At 47.8% G+C, this 24490-nt stretch overlaps 3 protein-coding genes across 3 annotated transcripts in view; 1 reads left to right on the top strand and 2 right to left on the bottom strand.

Annotated features, from left to right (window-relative positions):
* Positions 1 to 19425, top strand: part of LOC117496580 (kinesin-like protein KIF26A) — a 37896-nt gene extending 18471 nt beyond the window's left edge. The window contains 8 exon segments of the mRNA XM_034148282.1: positions 3245 to 3456; positions 9775 to 9918; positions 11106 to 11265; positions 11636 to 14672; positions 15662 to 15843; positions 16035 to 16055; positions 17524 to 17674; positions 18825 to 19425. Of these exon segments, the coding sequence (XP_034004173.1) occupies positions 3245 to 3456; positions 9775 to 9918; positions 11106 to 11265; positions 11636 to 14672; positions 15662 to 15843; positions 16035 to 16055; positions 17524 to 17674; positions 18825 to 19018 (4101 nt within the window). The 3' untranslated portion in view covers positions 19019 to 19425.
* Positions 19426 to 20139: 714 nt separating this feature from the next.
* LOC117496582 (uncharacterized serine-rich protein C215.13-like) lies at positions 20140 to 21423 on the bottom strand. The gene is made up of 2 exons (XM_034148284.1): positions 20963 to 21423; positions 20140 to 20931 (listed from the first exon to the last, which is right to left on the bottom strand). The coding sequence occupies exons 1-2, from the start codon at positions 21007 to 21009 to the stop codon at positions 20526 to 20528; spliced, it is 453 nt and encodes a 150-aa protein (XP_034004175.1). The 5' UTR covers positions 21010 to 21423; the 3' UTR covers positions 20140 to 20525.
* A 2448-nt stretch (positions 21424 to 23871) lies between these two features.
* The window catches only part of LOC117496579 (NLR family CARD domain-containing protein 3-like), a 35399-nt gene continuing 34780 nt past the window's right edge, over positions 23872 to 24490 (bottom strand). Inside the window, exon 9 of the mRNA XM_034148280.1 lies at positions 23872 to 24490. This exon is cut by the window's right edge and continues 228 nt beyond it. Within this exon, the coding sequence (XP_034004171.1) occupies positions 24153 to 24490 (338 nt within the window). The 3' untranslated portion in view covers positions 23872 to 24152.

The raw sequence follows: 24490 nt of genomic DNA, 5'->3' as shown, positions 1-24490 counted from the left end.
AGAATATAATGGAAATAGTGCAAGTAGTACAAATAAAATAGTGCAAGAATAGTTTCTATACAAGTAATTGGAATATTGATATATATAATTTGCAAACAGACTAATGTTTATGGATGTTCTTCACAAGGTTCAAGTGTTTAATAGTCTTATGGCCTGTGGGATGAAACTGTCTCTGAGTCTGGTAGTTTTAGACCTGAAACTGTCTCTGAGTCTGGTGTTTTTAGACCTGAAACTGTCCCTGAGTCTGGTGGTTTTACTCCTGAAACTGTCCCTGAGTCTGGTGGTTTTACTCCTGAAACTGTCCCTGAGTCTGGTGGTTTTAGTCCTGAGTCTGGTGGTTTTAGTCCTGAGTCTGGTGGTTTTACTCCTGAAACTGTCCCTGAGTCTGGTGGTTTTAGTCCTGAGTCTGGTGGTTTTAGTCCTGAGTCTGGTGTTTTTAGACCTGAGTCTGGTGGTTTTAGTTCTGAGTCTGGTGGTTTTAGTCCTGAAACTGTCCCTGAGTCTGGTGGTTTTAGTCCTGAGTCTGGTGGTTTCACTCCTGAAACTGTCCCTGAGTCTGGTGGTTTTAGTCCTGAGTCTGGTGGTTTTAGACCTGAAACTGTCCATGAGTCTGGTGGTTTTAGTCCTGAGTCTGGTGGTTTTAGACCTGAAACTGTCCCTGAGTCTGGTGGCTTTAGTCCTGAAACTGTCCCTGAGTCTGGTGGTTTTAGTCCTGAGTCTGGTGGTTTTAGTCCTGAGTCTGGTGTTTTTAGACCTGAAACTGTCTCTGAGTCTGGTGGTTTTATTCCTGAAACTGTCCCTGAGTCTGGTGGTTTTAGTCCTGAGTCTGGTGGTTTTAGTCCTGAGTCTGGTGGTTTTAGTCCTGAAACTGTCCCTGAGTCTGGTGGTTTTAGTCCTGAGTCTGGTGGTTTTACTCCTGAAACTGTCCATGAGTCTGGTGGTTTTAGTCCTGAGTCTGGTGGTTTTAGACCTGAAACTGTCCCTGAGTCTGGTGGCTTTAGTCCTGAAACTGTCCCTGAGTCTGGTGGTTTTAGTCCTGAAACTGTCCCTGAGTCTGGTGGTTTTAGTCCTGAAACTGTTCCTGAGTTTGGTGGTTTTAGTCCTGAAACTGTCCCTGAGTCTGGTGGTTTTAGTCCTGAAACTGTCCCTGAGTCTGGTGGTTTTAGTCCTGAAACTGTTCCTGAGTTTGGTGGTTTTACTCCTGAAACTGTCCATGAGTCTGGTGGTTTTAGTCCTGAGTCTGGTGGTTTTAGACCTGAAACTGTCCCTGAGTCTGGTGGCTTTAGTCCTGAAACTGTCCCTGAGTCTGGTGGTTTTAGTCCTGAAACTGTCCCTGAGTCTGGTGGTTTTAGTCCTGAAACTATTCCTGAGTTTGGTGGTTTTAGACCTGAAACTGTCCCTGAGTCTGCCGGCTTTAGTCCTGAGTCTGGTGGTTTTACTCCTGAAACTGTCCCTGAGTCTGGTGGTTTTAGTCCTGAGTCTGGTGGTTTTAGTCCTGAAACTGTCCCTGAGTCTGGTGGTTTTAGTCCTGAAACTGTCCCTGAGTCTGGTGGTTTTAGTCCTGAAACTGTCCCTGAGTCTGGTGGTTTTAGTCCTGAAACTGTCCCTGAGTCTGGTGGTTTTACTCCTGAAACTGTCCCTGAGTCTGGTGGTTTTAGTCCTGAAACTGTCCCTTAGTCTGGTGGTTTTAGACCTGAAACTGTCCCTGAGTCTGCTGGTTTTAGTCCTGAAACTGTCCCTGAGTCTGGTGGTTTTAGTCCTGAGTCTGGTGGTTTTAGTCCTGAAACTGTCCCTGAGTCTGGTGGTTTTAGTCCTGAAACTGTCCCTGAGTCTGGTGGCTTTAGTCCTGAAACTGTCCCTGAGTCTGGTGGTTTTACTCCTGAAACTGTCCCTGAGTCTGGTGGTTTTAGTCCTGAAACTGTCCCTTAGTCTGGTGGTTTTAGACCTGAAACTGTCCCTGAGTCTGCTGGTTTTAGTCCTGAAACTGTCTCTGAGTCTGGTGGTTTTAGACCTGAAACTGTCCCTGAGTCTGGTGGTTTTAGACCTGAAACTGTCCCTGAGTCTGGTGGTTTTAGTCCTGAAACTGTCCCTGAGTCTGGTGGTTTTAGACCTGAAACTGTCCCTGAGTCTGGTGGTTTTAGTCCTGAAACTGTCCCTGAGTCTGGTGGTTTTAGTCCTGAAACTGTCCCTGAGTCTGGTGGTTTTAGTCCTGAAACTGTCCCTGAGTCTGCTGGTTTTAGACCTGAAACTGTTCCTGAGTCTGGTGGTTTTAGACCTGAAACTGTTCCTGAGTCTGCTGGTTTTAGACCTGAAACTGTTCCTGAGTCTGGTGGTTTTAGACCTGAAACTGTCTCTGAGTCTGGTGGTTTTAGACCTGAAACTGTTCCTGAGTCTGGTGGTTTTAGTCCTGAGTCTGGTGGTTTTAGACCTGAAACTGTTCCTGAGTCTGGTGGTTTTAGTCCTGATGCTGCGGTACCGCCTGCAGGACGGCAGCAGACAGAACAGTTGTTAATAACCCATGTCACAGTCTGCTCTGCGTCTCAATGCCCGCTCAGTGGAGTCGCCAAGAGGCTAGACTTGGCTTTAGACTGCGAGCCCGTGGCGTGAGCCCAGGTGACAATTGGTGGAAGTCCTCAACAAATTCAACGGATTGAACTCATGCAGGAAACATTTCAGGTCACTTGATGAGTTCCCTCACCTCCTCCTCCTCCTCCTCCTCACCTCCTCCTCCTCTCCTCCTGGGTCTTCCTCTCCTCCAATTAGTGCTGACGGTTTTATCTCCCAGAGCTCCTTCTGTCTGTCACTTTCTCCTCTCACTTTCATTTCTTTCTACATATTTCTCTCCCTCAGACCTCATTCTGTCCCCTCAGTAATATCAATGAGAAACTGGCTTAGTCTTTTCTCTCCAGATGAGACGTCTTCGTGACCTCAGGATGACCTTTCAGTCATGATTTCTGCTCTCATTGTGAACGCATTGCTTTTCACCCTCTGTCTGAAACCAGAGCCCAGTCTGCTCTGATTGGTTAGCTGGCCGGCTCTGTTGTGATTGGTCAACAACTTGGAGATGTCCCGCCCCTTAGCCTATCACGTATAATGTGTAGGAGCGCTAGCCGATAGCAGAGTGTGATGTCACTCGGTCCTCTCAGTACTTCTGACTCATTGTGCAGTCACAGTATTTATTTATCCTCTTCTTCTACGATATGCTTCCTAACATGTCTGTTTCGACCGCCTGTCTCTCCACCAGCTGCAGAACCAGACGGAGTTGCGGGCGACCAATGCGGAGCAAGCAGCGTTTCTATTGGACGTGGCGGTGGCAGCGAGGAGGAGCAGCCGGTCCCCATTGGACCAGGAGGCCCGGAGGAACTCCCACTTCCTGTTTACTCTGCACCTCAGCCAGGAGCGGAAGGACAACAAGGCAGCAAGTCAGTGCACCATCAGCCAATCAAATATCAGACTGTCTTCCCCTGATGTAGCCCCGCCCCTTTCCCCACCTCCCGTTCAAACACTTACTTCTTAGTTCTTCTGGTTTAGCTCGAGATAAACAGTTAGTTTTATCAGAGATGATTCCCAGCTGAGGTGATGGGATGTTTCACAGGAGGACATGACAGTAACATCTGATATGAGGACATGAGGACATGACAGTAACATCTGATATGAGGACATGAGGACATGAGGACATGACAGTAGCATCTGATATGAGGACATGACAGTAACATCTGATGTGAGGACATGACAGTAACATCTGATATGAGGACATGAGGACATGACAGTAACATCTGATATGAGGACATGAGGACATGACAGTAACATCTGATATGAGGACATGAGGACATGACAGTAACATCTGATATGAGGACATGACAGTAACATCTGATGTGAGGACATGACAGTAACATCTGATATGAGGACATGACAGTAACATCTGATATGAGGACATGAGGACATGACAGTAACCTCTGATATGAGGACATGACAGTAACATCTGATGTGAGGACATGACAGTAACATCTGATATGAGGACATGAGGACATGACAGTAACATCTGATGTGAGGACATGAGGACATGACAGTAACATCTGATATGAGGACATGACAGTAACATCTGATATGAGGACATGAGGACATGACAGTAACATCTGATGTGAGGACATGACAGTAACATCTGATATGAGGACATGAGGACATGACAGTAGCATCTGATGTGAGGACATGACAGTAACATCTGATGTGAGGACATGACAGTAACATCTGATAGGAGGACATGACAGTAACATCTGATGTGAGGACATGACAGTAACATCTGATATGAGGACATGACAGTAACATCTGATATGAGGACATGACAGTAACATCTGATATGAGGACATGAGGACATGACAAGTACCTCTGATATGAGGACATGACAGTAACATCTGATGTGAGGACATGACAGTAACATCTGATATGAGGACATGACAGTAACATCTGATATGAGGACATGACAGTAACATCTGATATGAGGACATGACAGTAACATCTGATATGAGGACATGACAGTAACATCTGATAGGAGGACATGACAGTAACATCTGATGTGAGGACATGACAGTAACATCTGATATGAGGACATGACAGTAACATCTGATATGAGGACATGACAGTAACATCTGATATGAGGACATGAGGACATGACAGTAACCTCTGATATGAGGACATGACAGTAACATCTGATGTGAGGACATGACAGTAACATCTGATATGAGGACATGACAGTAACATCTGATATGAGGACATGACAGTAACATCTGATATGAGGACATGACAGTAACATCTGATATGAGGACATGAACAGTAACATCTGATAGGAGGACATGACAGTAACATCTGATGTGAGGACATGACAGTAACATCTGATATGAGGACATGACAGTAACATCTGATATGAGGACATGACAGTAACATCTGATATGAGGACATGAGGACATGACAGTAACCTCTGATATGAGGACATGACAGTAACATCTGATGTGAGACATGACAGTAACATCTGATATGAGGACATGACAGTAACATCTGATATGAGGACATGACAGTAACATCTGATATGAGGACATGACAGTAACATCTGATATGAGGACATGACAGTAACATCTGATAGGAGGACATGACAGTAACATCTGATGTGAGGACATGACAGTAACATCTGATATGAGGACATGACAGTAACATCTGATATGAGGACATGAGGACATGACAGTAACCTCTGATATGAGGACATGACAGTAACATCTGATGTGAGGACATGACAGTAACATCTGATAGGAGGACATGACAGTAACATCTGATGTGAGGACATGACAGTAACATCTGATATGAGGACATGACAGTAACATCTGATATGAGGACATGACAGTAACATCTGATATGAGGACATGAGGACATGACAGTAACCTCTGATATGAGGACATGACAGTAACATCTGATGTGAGGACATGACAGTAACATCTGATATGAGGACATGAGGACATGACAGTAACATCTGATGTGAGGACATGACAGTAACATCTGATATGAGGACATGACAGTAACATCTGATATGAGGACATGACAGTAACATCTGATATGAGGACATGACAGTAACATCTGATATGAGGACATGACAGTAACATCTGATATGAGGACATGAGGACATGACAGTAACCTCTGATATGAGGACATGACAGTAACATCTGATGTGAGGACATGACAGTAACATCTGATATGAGGACATGAGGACATGACAGTAACATCTGATGTGAGGACATGACAGTAACATCTGATATGAGGACATGAGGACATGACAGTAACATCTGATATGAGGACATGAGGACATGACAGTAGCATCTGATATGAGGACTCTGATAGGACCTGACAGTAACATCTGATATGAGGACATGACAGTAACATCTGATATGAGGACATGAGGACATGACAGTAACATCTGATATGAGGAACATGAGGACATGACAGTACATCTGATATGAGGACATGACAGTAACATCGATATGAGGACATGAGGACATGACAGTAACATCTGATATGAGGACATGAGGCATGACAGTAACATCTGATATGAGGACATGAGGACATGACAGTAACAGCTGATATGAGGACATGAGGACATGACATGTAACATCTGATATGAGGACATGAGGACATGAACAGTAACATCTGATATGATAGGAGGACATGGACAGTAACATCTGATATGAGGACATGAGGACATGACAAGTAACATCTGATATGAGGACTGACAGTACAACTGAATATGATGACCATGACAAGTAACATCTGATATGAGGAACAATGAGGACATGACAGTGAACATCTGAATATGAGGAACATGAGTGACATGACAGTAACATCTGATATGAGGACATGACAGTAACATCTGATATGAGGACATGACAGTACATCTGATATGAGGACATGAGGACATGACATACATCTGATATGAGGACATGAGGACATGACAGTAACATCTGATATGAGGAACATGACAGTAACATCTGATATGAGGACATGACAGTAACATCTGATATGAGGACATGAGGACATGACAGTAACATCTGATATGAGGACATGAGGACATGACAGTAGCATCTGATATGAGGACATGAGGACATGACAGTAACATCTGATGTGAGGACATGACAGTAACATCTGATATGAGGACATGACAGTAACATCTGATATGAGGACATGACAGTAACATCTGATATGAGGACATGACAGTAACATCTGATATGAGGACATGACAGTAACATCTGATATGAGGACATGACAGTAACATCTGATATGAGGACATGAGGACATGACAGTAACCTCTGATATGAGGACATGACAGTAACATCTGATGTGAGGACATGACAGTAACATCTGATATGAGGACATGAGGACATGACAGTAACATCTGATGTGAGGACATGACAGTAACATCTGATATGAGGACATGAGGACATGACAGTAACATCTGATATGAGGACATGAGGACATGACAGTAACATCTGATATGAGGACATGACAGTAACATCTGATATGAGGACATGACAGTAACATCTGATATGAGGACATGAGGACATGACAGTAACATCTGATATGAGGACATGAGGACATGACAGTAACATCTGATATGAGGACATGAGGACATGACAGTAACATCTGATATGAGGACATGAGGACATGACAGTAACATCTGATATGAGGACATGAGGACATGACAGTAACATCTGATATGAGGACATGACAGTAACATCTGATATGAGGACATGACAGTAACATCTGATATGAGGACATGAGGACATGACAGTAACATCTGATATGAGGACATGAGGACTGACAGTAACATCTGATATGAGGACATGACAGGTAACATCTGATATGAGGACATGACAGTAACATCTGATATGAGGACATGAGGACATGACAGTAACATCTGATATGAGGACATGAGGACATGACAGTAGCATCTGATATGAGGACATGAGGACATGACAGTAACATCTGATGTGAGGACATGACAGTAACATCTGATATGAGGACATGACAGTAACATCTGATATGAGGACATGACAGTAACATCTGATATGAGGACATGACAGTAACATCTGATATGAGGACATGACAGTAACATCTGATATGAGGACATGACAGTAACATCTGATATGAGGACATGAGGACATGACAGTAACCTCTGATATGAGGACAGTGACAGTAACATCTGATGTGAGGACATGACAGTAACATCTGATATGAGGACATGAGGAACATGACAGTAACATCTGATTGTGAGGACCATGACAGTAACATCTGATATGAGGACATGAGGACATGACAGTAACATCTGATATGAGGACATGACAGTAACATCTGATATGAGGACATGACAGTAACATCTGATATGAGGACATGACAGTAACATCTGATATGAGGACATGAGGACATGACAGTAACATCTGATATGAGGACATGAGGACATGACAGTAACATCTGATATGAGGACATGACAGTAACATCTGATATGAGGACATGAGGACATGACAGTAACATCTGATATGAGGACATGAGGACATGACAGTAACATCTGATATGAGGACATGAGGACATGACAGTAACATCTGATATGAGGACATGAGGACATGACAGTAACATCTGATATGAGGACATGACAGTAACATCTGATATGAGGACATGACAGTAACATCTGATATGAGGACATGAGGACATGACAGTAACATCTGATATGAGGACATGAGGACATGACAGTAACATCTGATATGAGGACATGAGGACATGACAGTAACATCTGATATGAGGACATGAGGACATGACAGTAACATCTGATATGAGGACATGAGGACATGACAGTAACATCTGATATGAGGACATGACAGTAACATCTGATATGAGGACATGACAGTAACATCTGATATGAGGACATGAGGACATGACAGTAACATCTGATATGAGGACATGAGGACATGACAGTAGCATCTGATATGAGGACATGACAGTAACATCTGATATGAGGACATGACAGTAACATCTGATATGAGGACATGACAGTAACATCTGATATGAGGACATGAGGACATGACAGTAACATCTGATATGAGGACATGTTTAATAACTCTCTAGAGTCTTGTGGTGAAGATGCTCTGCTGAGGAGCTACGAGAAGAACCAGAACATATGAGACTGCAGAGTAAAGATCATGTTTATAATAACTCTCACTGACAGAAGACAAAGGTTTTCAGGACAAAGTCAACATTTGGAGAGAAAAGTCAGACAGGAGGAAACGGCAGGTTGTAAACTCTGTGAGTGCTGCAGCCCCCTCCTCTGATGTTCATCTCCGACATGTAGCTGCTAATGAGCTTCACTCAGAGCGGCCGACTTGCTTAACAAGAGCATTAACGAGCAGCGCTAACGTAATCAAATCAACGTAACACTGTAATATTACAGATCAACAACACAGAAACCATTCTCTTTTATTTACATTTTATAATTTTTTAGATAATTAAAATCGATTTGTTGTTTGTTTTATCTGAGTGTTATCCTCTGAATGCCTTGAAGGCCCTGACGGTTCCCCACTAGTGTTTATGCTCTAAATTGGACCACAGTTATGATCTGTTGAAGAACACTGGAAACTAGAGAAACCGAAACTCATCAGTGTTTAGAGGGAACAAGCACACGACCACAAAAGAATGAGTTGGGTCCTGACGTGTTCCTCCACTTTGGACATTGAGTGGAAACGTGTTGATCTTGACTCGGACTCAATCGCTGCTTCATCATCTGCTTTGCTCTTAATGGGACCATACTCCCCCCCCCCCACTTCATGACTCAAATTCACACAATTCTTTTTTATACGTTTTCTGACATGTTGTGTTTATATATGCTAACGAGGCTAATGCTAATTGTTGGTTTAATTAGGAGAACTCTGCAGACACAGTTAGTATCTTAAACTCCTGGATAAACTGGAGGTGTTTCTGTCCCGCCCCTCTGTGTCTCTCTCGCTGCTATACAACATGTGCAATAACGGATCTGCCACTACGTTTATTGCACTACTAAATACTGTTAATATTCACATTAATGATGTGACTGTCTGTGTTTCCTGTAGATATTTAATTGCTCTTTTTACTGCACTGTTAGAGTACAGTTGTATTATTATGCTGCTGTGTTTATTGTATTTTTGTAGCTCAGGCACAACAATTTCCTTTGGGTTACATAACGTGTTCTCTCATCTCAGTGTGTGGCGGGAGTCGTCTCCACCTGCTGGATTTGGGGAGCTGTGAGACGGACATCAGCCGGACGAGGGAGGGGGGGGGAGGTCAGTGCCTCTCTCTGTCGGCGCTGGGGAACGTCGTCCTCGCTCTCGCCAACGGGGCCAAACACGTCCCCTACAGGTACAGCTCGCCTCCCAATGGACCCTACGGGGGTCAGAGGTCGTTCCTTTTTTTTTACAGGATGAGTGAGGGTACAAATATTACGACACCAAGAAATGAATTGGCAACAACATTTGACTTAAATTAGAGAGTACCAATTAATACTTCATCCCCACTTTCAAAACAAACAATCACTGACCAAACCTCCCCGCACATGCCTCCCTTCCCTACTCTGCTGCTGCCCCCCCCCTGGCATATGTCTCCTAGTATTAGTTGCATAAGATGCCATAACTTTACACAACAACCACAAAAATAACATCGACTAGAACAAGCTGTCAGCACCTCATATCCTTTCATTATGACCACACCTTCCTGATGGGTTTAAGGTCCACTTTGAAACTGTTCCCGGCACTGAGACGAGTCACTTCCACTTCTCCTGTAACGGATCCAGTGTGTGGGGTCCTGGGGGGGTGGGTTAATGAAGGGTGTGGGGGGTCCTGGGGGGGTGTGTGGGGTCCTGGGGGGTGTGTGGGGTCCTGGGGGGGGTGGGTTAAATGAAGGGTGTGTGGGGTCCTGGGGGGGTGGGTTAATGAAGGGTGTGGGGGGTCCTGGGGGGGTGTGTGGGGTCCTGGGGGGTGTGTGGGGTCCTGAGGGGGTGGGTTAATGAAGGGTGTGTGGGGTCCTGGGGGGTGGGTTAATGAAGGGTGTGTGGGGTCCTGGGGGGGTGTGGGGTCCTGGGGGGGGTGGGTTAATGAAGGATGTGTGGGGTCCTGGGGGGGTGGGTTAATGAAGGGTGTGGGGGGTCCTGGGGGGGTGTGTGGGGTCCTGGGGGGTGTGTGGGGTCCTGGGGGGGTGGGTTAATGAAGGGTGTGGGGGGTCCTGGGGGGGTGTGTGGGGTCCTGGGGGGTGTGTGGGGTCCTGGGGGGGTGGGTTAATGAAGGGTGTGTGGGGTCCTGGCGGGGTGGGTTAATGAAGGGTGTGTGGGGTCCTGGGGGGTGTGGGGTCCTGGGGGGGTGTGGGGTCCTGGGGGGGTGGGTTAATGAAGGGTGTGTGGGGTCCTGGGGGGGTGTGGGGTCCTGGGGGGGTGGGTTAATGAAGGGTGTGTGGGGTCCTGGGGGGGTGTGGGGTCCTGGGGGGGTGTGTGGGGTCCTGGGGGGTTTCCAGGCTGCTTTCTTTTGGATAACGATGTTTCCTGATGTATTATTCAGGGACAGTAAGCTCACCATGCTGCTCAGTGAGTCTCTCAGCAACATCAACTGTCGAACCACCATGATCGCCCACATCTCCGACTCCCCGCTGAACTACATGGAGACGCTGACCACCGTGCAGCTGGCCTCCCGCATCCACCGCATGAGGAAGAAGTCCAAGGTGCTTCATCTTTCTTTCTTTCAGTCAGTCAGTCAGATTACTCGATCGCAGCTATAAAGGTCTCAGAATGAGTTTGTCTTCCTGAGGTTAGTGTCAGTAAAACATGACCTGTGATGTAAACCTGTGTGATCTGTGGTCAGAGAGCGTATGGTCATCATTCAGCTTGATATGACAGATGATCAATATCACTGTTCCTATGGGGGCGATGCGTCTGCTTAGAGGCTGTGTTGTATTTAGTAGATTGAAGAAACCGTAGGGACACGAGGTTAAACATCTCAATGACCTTTTCATCCAGCAGGGAATGTGCAGAGATGGACTCCCCTTCAGGTTGCTTGGTATGTTAACTGCGTTATTCATGTTTGATCTGCAGAATGCCTCCAGCTCATCCGGGGGGGACAGTTCCTGCGAGGAAGGCCCTTCCCATCGTCCTCCTCATCCTCGACCCCTCCACCCCAAAATTGTGGCCCTGGACCCGGACACGCCCCTGCTGCTCTCCAGCGACCCCGACTACTCCTCCAGCAGCGAGCACTCCTGCGACACTGTGATTTACGTCGGGCCCGCGGGGGGGGCCATCTCGGACCGAGAGCTGAGCGACAACGAGGGACCCCCGTCCTTCATTCCCATCATCCCCTCCCTTAACAAAAAGCGAGTAAAAGATGCTTCCAGGCCTGACCGCGAACACCTGAAGTGCAACACGTTCGCAGAGCTGCAGGAGAAACTCGACTGCATTGACGCTCCGGCCACGCTCAGCACGGAGGCCAAAGCTGACCACGCAGTGCTCCGGATCCAAGCTGGGTCAAAGCCCGCAGAGGCCACGTCCCCACCCACTGAAGGGATTTCCTCCCCCGTGTTCTTAGAAAGCACAACAACCACACAATTCCCCTCAGCCGGCCACCTCCTGGAAACTTCCAAACGGACCAGTGCAGATGGGGAGAAACTTACAGACACCCCCTTTGCGTCATGTGTGGAAAAGCAAGGTGGGGCTTTTCCCTGGGACTCAGAGCCTGTGGTGCGGGAGAAGACCTACTTTAGAGGAGGGGTTCCCAAGCCCTCAGCCTCACCATCCTTACCCAGGACATCAAGGGAGGCATTTCAGCCTGCAGAGGTTGTAGGCACGACTCCCCCTGTTGGAATGAGTCAGAAAGCACTGAGGCAAGGCCAACCGCTGGGCTCCCCCAACATGGAGAGGGCCCACCATCTCCGGGCTGCTCTGTTAGGAAGATGCCTTGACAGGGATTTTCTGAGGACTACGGTGACTCTGCAGCAGCCTGTGGAGCTGAACGGGGAGGATGAGCTCGTGTTCACATTCGTGGAAGAGCTTCCTCTTGGTCTTGTCCCAGACAACGGCCGCCCCTCCAACCTCCTGAGCTTCAACAGGGACTGCTCTCTGCAGGCGTCACGGCCTGTCAGCATCATCAGCAGTATCAACGACGAGTATGATGCTTACACATGTCTACAGGGAGCGGTGGGACCTGGGGATGATGCTGACACTGTGATGTTATCCCAACATGACGGCAAAGAGTCAACTGCTGTCCCGTGGCCAAGTGAGGTAAGTGCTGGTTCAGCAGGAAGTGAAGACACTCGTTCAACAAGCAGGCTTTTCTTAAGGAACAGAAACATAAGCGCTCCAGAGTTTGTGCCCTCGCTTTCCTCTGCAAGTTTCTTTCATAGACCGACGTTGCAGCCAGGCTCCCTGAATGACAGCGGCGTCTGTTTCTCAGAGCTCGACAGTGACCCAGCCACTCCAGAGAAACCTTCTTTTACCAAGTGCCCTCCATCCCCCAACTCAACCAAAGCCTCTCTGAAGGTGCGAGCCAGTACCCTGAACTCTTCAGTGTCAGAGCAGATTCCCCATCATGCCGCCCATTCCAGTCTTCCCAGGAAAAACAAGCCTACCTCATCCACAGCAGTGGGCTGCAGCCGGCAGGAAGGTGGACTCTGTGAGTCTTTGTTTCAGGGAGGAAGTCAATTCCATCCCACAGAGTTTCTCTCTGAAGGCAAGCCTCCAAGAAGCGGCACAAGTACTGTTTCCTGTAAGAGGCCCGGAGGTAGTAGTGTATCTCGTCCACCAAAGGCACAAATATTCTCTTCTGCTCACAGGGTTGTGGATGGTTGTGAGAAGTCCAGCAGCAGGAGAGGAGAAACTCTCATCAGGCTGCCACGACTCACCCGAGGTGCAACCACTCTGGGAACCGTTTCCATCCCCCAGACATCCGAATCAAGGTGGGGTCATGAGGGCCCTTCACTGACGGGCACCCTGAGGTTTTTATCCCTAGGAAAAAAGTCTAACGGGCAGAAAAGCAACATGTTCTTCAAGTCAGGATCTGGGAACATCTCCCCTACTGTGCCACCGGTCAGACAGTCGAGTCAAGAACTACAGACCAGAAATGCACATTCTCCAAGTGCCTTAAAAACAACCAGTGAGTTTGAAAAGTCCTTGTTCCCTAAAACCTCAACCTCAGATGAAGAGTTAAACCCCAGGCTGCGAGCAGAGTCATTCAGCCACAGGAGTTTAAAAACTGAACACGGCCCAGCCAGGATGTCTTCCAGCCTGAAGACATGCGGGGCCAAAGCAGAGGCCAGCAGGTACTACGGGAGTCTGGTGTCTCTAGAGAGGGGTGACGGTCTAAACTTGGCTGGGTCCAGGCAGAACAGCAGTGCTACATTAGGAGGTGACAGCAGACCCAATAGACCCGGGGTTCCAGCCTCCACCTCTGCTTCCTCTCCCTCTCCTGTGTTCTCCACCACAAGCAAACTGGGGCAGGTCAAAGGCAACGGCAGCCCTCGAGCAGCAGTTTCTGGTGGTACCAAGGCTCAGACTCTATCTGCCAGCAGTTCCAAGAGCATGAGCTCCTCCCCTGAACCTCTTGCTAATGCAGCTGGACGCAACACCAGCCTGCCTCCTACCAGTAAGTCTCCCGCTCGGTCGGGGGAAGGAGCCAGGACGGGAAGAGGCACCATCATGGGTACAAAGCAGGCCCTCAGCAGAGCTCCTAACAGCCGTGTTACCGAGCTAGCCACTGGTAGCCAGAGGAAGCAGCTCAGCAGGGGGCCTGAAGTAACAGGAAGTGATGGCACTGACAGCGGGACCAGTAGTGTGAGCGGGTCGCCAAACAACTCACCGCTACCATCCCCTTACAGCAAGATCACGGCGCCTCGGAGGCCGCAGCGCCACAGCAGCGGACACGGCAGCGACAACAGCAGCATCCTGAGCGGGGAGCTGCCGCCCGCCATGGGCCGCACCGCCCTGTTCTACCATAGCGGGGGGAGCAGCGGCTACGAGAGCATGATCCGGGACAGCGAGACCACGGGCAGCACCTCCTCAACCCACGACTCCATGAGCGAGAGCGGGGTGTCCACGTCCAACAGAAGCAGAGTTTCTAAATCGCCAAAGAAGAGAGGAAACGGTGAGTGCAGAAGTCCTGTTAAAGAGGGACATTCAGTTTCTCTTCTGCACCAGGACAGAATGACGCACACAGCTGGGAGACCAGGGGACACTAAAGAGTGACGCACACAGCTGGGAGACCAGGGGACACTAAAGAGTGACGCACACAGCTGGGAGACCAGGGGACACTAAAGAATGACGCACACAGCTGGGAGACCAGGGGACACTAAAGAGTGACGCACACAGCTGGGAGACCAGGGGACACTAAAGAGTGACGCACACAGCTAGAAGACCAGGGGACACTAAAGAGTGACGCACACAGCTGGGAGACCAGGGGACACTAAAGAGTGACGCACATAGCTGGGAGACCAGGGGACACTAAAGAGTGACGCACACAGCTGGGAGACCAGGGGACACTAAAGAGTGACGCACACAGCTGGGAGACCAGGGGACATTCAAGAGTGATGCACATAGCTGGGAGACCAGGGGACACTTAAAAGTGACGCACACAGCTGGGAGACCAGGGGACACTAAAGAGTGACGCACACAGCTGGGAGACCAGGGGACACTTAAAAGTGACGCACACAGCTGGGAGACCAGGGGACACTATAGAGTGACGCACACAGCTGGGAGACCAGGGGACACTAAAGAGTGACGCACACAGCTGGGAGACCAGGGGACACTAAAGAGTGACGCACACAGCTGGGAGACCAGGGGACACTAAAGAGTGACGCACACAGCTGGGAGACCAGGGGACACTAAAGAGTGACGCACACAGCTGGGAGACCAGGGGACACTAAAGAGTGACGCACACAGCTGGAGACCAGGGGACATTAAAGAGTGACGCACACAGCTGGAGACCAGGGGACACTAAAGAGTGACGCACACAGCTGGGAGACCAGGGGACACTAAAGAGTGACGCACACAGCTGGGAGACCAGGGGACACTAAAGAGTGACGCACACTGTGCTGTTTCAGGTTTTTACCATTTTGCTATTTTGCCCTCCGTCAGGTTTCCTGCGGCGGCGCCTGATCCCGGCCCCCCTCCCGGACCCCTCCTCTCTGGGCAAGAGGCCGGGGGGGCAGTGGGCGGACCAGAAGGAGCCGTTTGAAATTAAACTCTACGAGATCGACGAGGTGCAGCGACACCAGAGGAGGAGGGAGGCGGAGGTGAGGCACCAAGAGCAATGACCTGTATAACAAAGATAGACGTTATGTCCTCCTGTGGTACATTGGAAGACGTGGGTCAGTTTCTGAGCTCAGAGCTGATTGGCTGTGAGTGACGGAGGGTACGCGCTTTGTTACCCCTCAGTGTGAGGGAAGGTCTGACTGATGTTAGAGGAAGCTGATGTGATGTCTTCTCTGTGTGCTTCCTCTCTCTGCAGCCGTTTCACCATGTGGAAAAGGTGAGTTATTCTTGAACATAAGCTCACTGCAACCCCCAATTAGGTCTGTTAAGCTCACTGCAACCCCCATGAGGTCTGTTAAGCTCACTGCAACCCCCAATGAGGTCTGTTAAGCTCACTGCAACCCCCAATGAGGTCTGTTAAGCTCACTGCAACCCCCCATGAGGTCTGTTAAGCTCACTGCAACCCCCAATGAGGTCTGTTAAGCTCACTGCAACCCCCAATGAGGTCTGTTAAGCTCACTGCAACCCCCATGAGGTCTGTTAAGCTCACTGCAACCCCCAATGAGGTCTGTTAAGCTCACTGCAACCCCCCATGAGGTCTGATAAGCTCACTGCAACCCCCAATGAGGTCTGTTAATGACGCTTTGAATCAATCAGCCGAGAGATGCAACCAAAATGAGCAAAGAGACAGCTCACTGACTTTAGTCCATGCACAAATCTTAGTTGAAATTCTCCTTAATAATTGCTTATTATGCAAATGTCGGGCTTATTACGCCCGTGATCATTTTGTCCGTGGCTAGCTCCTCATTAAATGCAGCCGTGATGCAGGTTAGCAGCTTCACGTCTGGGAGAGGAAGGTCAGCAGGCTGTGTTCAGGGGACGAAGTACTTATATCTGGTACTTAAGTAGAAGTACTCAGATCTGCCCACAATGGATTGACAGTAACCGTCCTTTGATCCAATGTCTGTTTAGAAAGCAAGAGAAGGCGATCTCCATTAGCTGTGTCAGATGTCAATCAATCATCAAGCTCTGGAAGTGTAATGTGTGATGGGTGTGGCCGGTGGAGGGATGCAGGCGAACACAATTTTGATCCAAAAACAATATCATGTGTGTTTGCTGGAGAGGAAATCCATTAAAACCAAACCCATTGAAGTCCTTTACTCGCATAGTTTGTGCCAACAGATCAACGTTCATTTAAACATTTCATTGAAATCTAAACTAACTCTGTGCATCGCAGTAACTTGCCCCACATTGCCCCACATTGCCCCACATTGCCCCACATTGCCCCACATTGCCCCACATTGCCCCACATTGCCCCACATTGCCCCACATTGCCCCACATTGCCCCACATTGCCCCACATTGCCCCACATTGTCCCACATTGCCCCACATTGCCCCACATTGCCCCACATTGCCCCACATTGTCCCACATTGCCCCACATTGCCCCACATTGCCCCACATTGCCCCACATTGCCCCACATTGCCCCACATTGCCCCACATTGCCCCACATTGTCCCACATTGCCCCACATTGCCCACATTGCCCCACATTGCCCCACATTGTCCCACATTGCCCCACATTGCCCCACATTGCCCCACATTGCCCCACATTGTCCCACATTGCCCCACATTGCCCCACATTGCCCCACATTGCCCCACATTGTCCCACATTGTCCCACATTGTCTCACATTGTCCCACATGGTGCTCGCTGGCTCCGGGTCACCCCGCTGCATTTGCTCCTCAGGGTCTGATCTACTTCACCGGCCGGCTGAGGATGCTGGAGAAGCGGCAGGAGCAGATCAGGGAGCTGAGCAGCAAACACCAGCGGCTGAAGGAGGAGCTGGAGGAGGCCAAGAGCCGGCTGAGCCTCCCCCCCGCCAAGTGGACCGGAGAGTGTGAGTACACAAGCTTTACTGCAGCAAAGAGTCCTAAAACCTGCCATGACTCAGCATTATGAGTCCTCAACCCTGCAAAGATCTGAGTACTTCTACTTTTAGACCCCATTTACACGGGAAGGTTTGCGTTTACGCACCGTATGCGTTTTCAAAAAAGTCTTCCGTTCACACGCATTCGGCTTATTTAACGTGTCCGTTCACACGAGGCCGCTGGAAACGCTGGAAACGCTGGAAACGCTGGAAACGCTGTAGTACATATGCCAGGCCTGTAAGTGGCGCTGCTTCCGCCACAAAATACACCAAAAGCAGCGAAGAAGAGCATGGTTGCCATGGTTGCCCTTCTGTTTATTCTCCGTGGTGGACGGCGTGTGCTCCTGCTGTAGATCTCTCCGGTAGTCCACCAGCAGATGAAAAACACCCACCTCTCCGCCTCTTCCAAGAGACGAGGGGACCGTGAGGCAGAGTTTCAGTTAGGTTTGTTTTCGCCGGTCAACATGTCCGTTAAAGTTTAAATCTTCCGGACAAAATAAGAAAAGTGCCGGTCAGAGGTCTTCTTTGTTATTTATTGAGCTTTAAAACAAATTGATAACGACTCTATATAATAATATAAAAATAATAAACGGAGCCTCTCTTTTCCTCCCCCTCTTCTGACAGCCCAGCAGCTGATCTCTGAGCAGGAGACGTGGGGAGAGGGAGACGTGGGGAGAGGGAGACGTGGGGAGAGGGAGACGTGGGGAGAGGTAGGCGTGGGGAGAGGGAGACGTGGGGAGAGGGAGACGTGGGGAGAGGTAGGCGTGGGGAGAGGGAGACGTGGGGAGAGGGAGACGTGGGGAGAGGGAGACGTGGGGCTATTTCATCGTTATCAGAAAATGATCGTATAGAGGCGTACAGACGGAGCCGTTTGACCCCCAGAGCGTTCCGGATGCAGATCTCTCCTTGGGACCCGTTATCATTTGCGGGGTCCGTTTCTATTGTTTTGTTACGGCCTCGTGTAAATGAAAGGGCTATACGCAAGAGAAACTATGCGGATACAACCCGTATCGTCCTCGTGTAAACGGGGTCTTACTCAAGTACAACATCTGAGTCCTTCTCCTCTGCGTATTACTCTGAACTGATTGTGTGTTTGGTGTTTTGTGATGGTGTCTTGCAGTCGAGGTGGACCAGGACCTGGATCGGGGGTCTCAGGAGTTTCTGGAGGCTCTGCTTCGGACCACAGAGGACCTGCAGGACTGCGTCAGCCTCTGCAAGTCCCGCGTCATGATGGAGACGTGCTTCGACACCGCCACGCAGGACGAGCAGCAGGGGGTGGGAGAGGAGGCGACACGGAGTAGAAAGGTGGTGTAGTACCACCGTTTGGCCACTACGGAGATCTGCTGCTTCAACGGCCGGCGCTCTTCCTGGGTTCAGTGAACGATTCACCTAGAAAGAAAGGCCATCATCTCTAATGGCAGTATCCAGCTCTTATGATGCAAACATGGCGCCCGCTGTGGGGCGGAGGGAGAGAGTCAGAGAGGAGGGATGAGGAGATGATGAAGAAAAACACTGACCTCCTTCAGATCAGCAGAACACATGGGACAGCCTCTTTCATCCACACGGAGGGAAACGTGTCGGGATGAAACCTCTCTGGACGTGCCTTTATATTTATCATCTAGTTTAACATGTTTTTATCATTTGTTTGTTTTTGTTTGTATGTTTATCATGTCTGGTTCTCATGGTGCTGACATTACAAACAAACTTCCTGTGAATTCTTTATGCAAAAAGACCGGGATTTAGCACACACACACACACACACACACACACACACACACACACACACACACACACACACACACACACACACCACACACACACACACACACACACACACACACACACACACACACACACACACACACGCACACACACACACACACACCCATACACACACACACACACACACACACACACACACACACACACACACACACACTCACACTCACACACACACACACACACACACACACATGCATTTAACACACTCAGAGTTTCTCTAGTTTCTCTCAGATGACGATAAAGAGAGAAATCACACTTCCTCTCAGAGTACATCTGAACATGTAAAGCCTATCCCTAACCCTAACCCTAACCCTAACCCTAACCTTAACCCCCTATGATTGTATAGGTAATCATTCCTCTAGGGCAGTGTTTCTCAAACTTTTTCATACCAAGGACCACTTAACCAATAAAAAAACACTCGCGGACCACCTAACTCCAAAAATATCCAAAATCACATCGTTTTTCTAGAACAGATTACAAATCGCCTGAAAATGGTACAAACAAGTGGCAACATGTGTGATGAAGGTGTTGCGCTTGGCTATATCATGCAATCCAAAGTTAAACTGAAGCTCGCTCCATTGCGTAGATATTCCCGCGAGAGTGCGGAAAACTTACATTTATTTATTTATTTAAAATGTGAAATGTTACCAATATACTCACGGACCACTAGGGGGCGCTCACGGACCACCAGTGGTCCGCGGACCACACTTTGAGAAGCACTGCTCTAGGTTACAGGAAGTCAGATCAATGATGTGAATATCTCCAACCATTGACCCCACAGGACAACAGCTGTCTCCAAAGTAGATCTGTGGCGGCTCAAATATAAACTCATGTGAAACAGAAAAGACCTTTAACCCAAACCTTTCTGTGAAACTTCAATATTTAAGAGACTTCAACAGAATATAAGTATATATCTATGTATTGAAGAAGTGTCTGTCACTTCCTGTCCCCTGGTCCGGAGGTCAATGGTTCTCTGAATGTGTTTGTGGTGACCCTGAAATAAGGTCTGTGGTGAACTCAAGCTGAAGAGATAGTGACCCTATGACCTGTCAGTGAATACTCCTGGTGTGAAGAGCTCTCTCTTTCTGAAGCGGCTGCATGCAGCGTGAGGCTCCTGTTCTTTAGACGTGTGATCTGCTGAGTCCTTGCTCCTGAGGTCTAGAGAGGAGGAGGAAGGATCCTTCATGGAGTCCTTGTTCCTGAGGTCTAGAGAGGAGGAGGAGGAAGGATCCTTCATGGAGTCCTTGTCCCTGAGGTCTAGAGAGGAGGAGGAGGAAGGATCCTTCATGGAGTCCTTGTTCCTGAGGTCTAGAGAGGAGGAGGAGGAAGGATCCTTCATGGAGTCCTTGTCCCTGAGGTCTAGAGAGGAGGAGGAGGAAGGATCCTTCATGGAGTCCTTGTTCCTGAGGTCTAGAGAGGAGGAGGAGGAAGGATCCTTCATGGAGATCCTTTCCTTTGAACGTGTGATCTGCTGAGTCCTTGCTCCTGAGGTCTAGAGAGGAGGAGGAGGAAGGATCCTTCATGGAGTCCTTTTCTATGTGCTTTGGTACTGTACAGTTTTCTAATGATTTGTAAAGAACACACTGGTTGTTGAGCAGAGAGGATGTTAATAAAGATCAGAGTCACAGCGTGGATATTATTTATTACACGATAACATGTGAATGAAGTGTACTCTGTTTCCTCCCTTGTTTCCTCCCTCCTTTCCTCCCTCCTTTCTCCTGTTTCCTCCTTCCTTTCTCCTGCACTCCTTTCTCCTGCCCTCTGGTTCCTCCCTCCTTTCTCCTGCTTTCTGGTTCCTCCCTCCTTTCTCCTCGTCCATCGTCTCCAGGGAGAAGCAGAGAGGAGATCAACAGAAACTGAAGGTTTGGATCCACAGAACTCTGACACACAACAAACCCCCTGACAAACACTCAGAACACTACAGTGTTTCTCAAAGTGTGGTCCGCGAGCGACCCCTAGTGGTCCGCGAGCGACCCCTAGTGGTCCGCGAGTATATTGGTAACATTTCACATTTGTATAAATAAAGTCAAAGTGTTTCTCAAATAGTTTCAAAATGACTCGTATAGGAGACAGAGAGACACGCAGTCAATGAGTGCATAAACAATGCTAAGTAAATGGAACAGTGTAAATCATTAACTTTGTGTTAAACTCGGGCCTGAAACCATAGTTTTAATGTATTTTATTCTGAAAATCCACAGCGGAGGTCGAACTACAGATGGAGCATCTTATTTCAGACTCCAGCTTACTGCTTCCTGCCTACTACCTGCCAGTTACCTGCCTAAGACCTGCCAAAGACCAGTATCTGGGAATGTTAAGCCCTCCCACTATTTTCCAAGAGGGCGTTGCCAGATTTTCAATTTCAAGATTTAACCAGGAGATGGCGCTTCCTTCACAAAAACAGGAAGACTACTTTTCATGGACTTTCAGTTTTGTTTAGAAGAGCATTTGAACACATCAATATTTTAGATCAAATAAAGTATATCTAATCTTGTAATTCAATAATATATAGTCTTTATATATTAAATAACTATGGCCAAACTAAGACTTAGCCGTAAGCGAACCGGGCCGTTGGCGTCCGGCCGTTCTGTGATTCTCCAGAACTCACAGCTGGCCTATGAATAAGTCCCGACTCTCCCGACGGCCAATCCGTGCCTCCCCTGACTGCACGTTGCTGACACACACCGCTGCAAACTCTCTGCACGGAGGAGCCGCGGAGGAAGAGACACACGTTCAATAAGCCGAAAAAACTATATCCGGTCACAGTGATCTGCTATTTTAAAGTAAATTCAACACATATCGACCCTAAATATAGCATATATTAAGAACGAGAAAGTGTTAACATCGTTTTTTGTAAACATATGACAAATGTGCGAGGGTGATGACATCAGAGCATCGTCCTATGGGCTTAGCCCCGGACAGGTACAACAGGTATTCACATAATTTCAGCCGAAGGGAGGTGGGCGGCGCTGCGGAGGAGCAGATTGCGAGTGAGGTGCCTGTCATCTTCCCTTTACAAGCTTCACAAATGTATTTATCGTGTGATTTTGGAAATAAAAGTTTCATATTCTGAAAGCCAAGACTTTGTTTATATATTATACGTGGGTAGCTATGACGTCAGAAGGAGTTACCGTAAATGAGAGCTGCCGTAAAAGTGTTTCTAGGATTTCTAAACTAACTATTACAGCTGTTATAAAGCATTAAATAAAAAGTCATGAAAGAGATAAGGAGGAGAAAAGGTTTAAGGAAGTAAGCAATGAATACAGAATGTCGAAATCCTCTGTTTCACGCGATGTCGAACATTGAAGACGAGGAGGGCGGTCCCCCAATCTACACAGCGGGAGAAAGAAGATCATAAAGCAGATCGGAGGAGACATCACGATCTTTCCTACATTAGTGCAATTCACCTATACTTAACCCCAAATAAAAGAACCCAATAAAAACAGTTGTTAAATAATAGTGAAGTCACGTTGTAATAATAACTCATCTCTCGGTTTGAGTGTTCTTTTTCTGACTATTTCTCATTGTGGGGAAAAATAACACCCAGGGGTCCTGATCGTTTCAATGAAGTTGAATACAGAATATTCATATTTGTCAGTGATTTCATGTCAATTCGGCGAACATAAACATAAATGATCGTGGTGAAGATGATGATTAAATTAGGATTAAAAATCGAGAGCCGGCTGCATTTCCTCTCGTTCGTTTTTTTTTCGACTAAACAACATTATTTTGTTAAATAACAACATGGTGATGTTTTGTAAATGATTACATGTCTTATTTAGCACAGACTATGATCCTATCCGTGACATATGGATCTTAACAAAGATCCGCTATACATTAGTACCAGACATACTGTACATCCAGCTTACTGTATCAAAGTTGATTTCACATGAGCTCCAGTGTGGAACCCCACTGCACCCCCTGGTGGATCAATGATCCATTGCAGCTGGCTTCACAATAATTACATTTATTTATCACGGGGGCGGTATCAAGTCAGACTGGGGGCCGGCTCTTTAGCACGAACCGATCACGGGCCGATCACGGACCGTGCACGAGCCAATCACGACCCTCGCGTTTCAAACTGTCTGAAATAAGATGCTCCATCTGTACATCCATTTTGCATTTCTCTCAGTAAAACGATCTGAGAGTCTGTTGGACATAAACTCCGTAATAAATGTAGTCTACGTTTCATAAGAGGTGTAAAACCTGAGAGCATTTTAAATCTCATCTGAAGGAAATGTAGAATCTGTAGTTTTATTTGTATTGATGATTTAATGTGTGAACGATATAGAGAAGTGAAGCTGTCATCATCAGGCTGCCATGTGTTAAACTGTTGGAGTGGAAACCTTTTGTTTCTGGATATTTGGGAGTCAGGTGGTCTGAGTGAGTGTTTTTATTGGTTAAGAGGTCCTTGGTATGAGAAACTCTGAGAAACACTGCTCTAACACAACAGAGCTAATCACAAAGAAAGGAAGTATAAACACTTTTCAAAATAAAACAGGAAACACTGACGGATCAAGACGGACATGGCGTTTCAATACACGTTCAGTTTTTAGAAAAAACACATTTCTGACAGTAAAGACACAATCAGTGAGACACATGGTAACCAATGAGAAGCCTCGATTTAAAACACCAACATTTAAACCCCAGGACAGGAAGTGGTCTCCTCCTACAGAGGACACAGAGACACTGAGGAACCTTCGATCCAGAAACCGACCCTAAACCCAGCGTAGAGAGGTTCAGTGAATGTGGTTCTGAAGGTGTGGAGGTGGGTCAGTGTGTCAGAGGAGACTCTGTAGAAGGAGAGAGAGCCAGCAGGATGATCCAGATACACTGCTACTCTACCAGAGGAGGGGGAGAAGGGGGAGGAGGAGGAGGAAGAGGAGGAGGAGGAGATGGGTGTTCTTCTCTTATTGTGCCAGACAGAGTAACCACGATCAGAGCATCTCAGACTCCAGGACTGAACATTCCTTCCAAACCTACCGTCCCCACCGCCTCCTTTCTTGC

The sequence above is a fragment of the Trematomus bernacchii genome, unplaced genomic scaffold (genome assembly GCF_902827165.1).
Source record: "Trematomus bernacchii unplaced genomic scaffold, fTreBer1.1, whole genome shotgun sequence".
NCBI classification, from domain to species: Eukaryota; Metazoa; Chordata; class Actinopteri; order Perciformes; family Nototheniidae; genus Trematomus; species Trematomus bernacchii.
Note: the sequence above shows the minus strand (reverse complement) of the source record. Positions and strands in the feature narration are given on the sequence as shown.

What these genes read in the sequence shown, in the direction of transcription:
- LOC117496582 (XM_034148284.1), bottom strand. Translation starts at nt 21,009, where the DNA reads ATGAAGGATCCTTCCTCCTCCTCCTCTCTAGACCTCAGGAGCAAGGA. An exon ending in CTAGACCTCAGGAGCAAGGA is followed by an intron (nt 20,932 to 20,962) that starts CTCAGCAGATCA and finishes AAAGGAAAGGAT; the next exon opens with CTCCATGAAGGATCCTTCCT.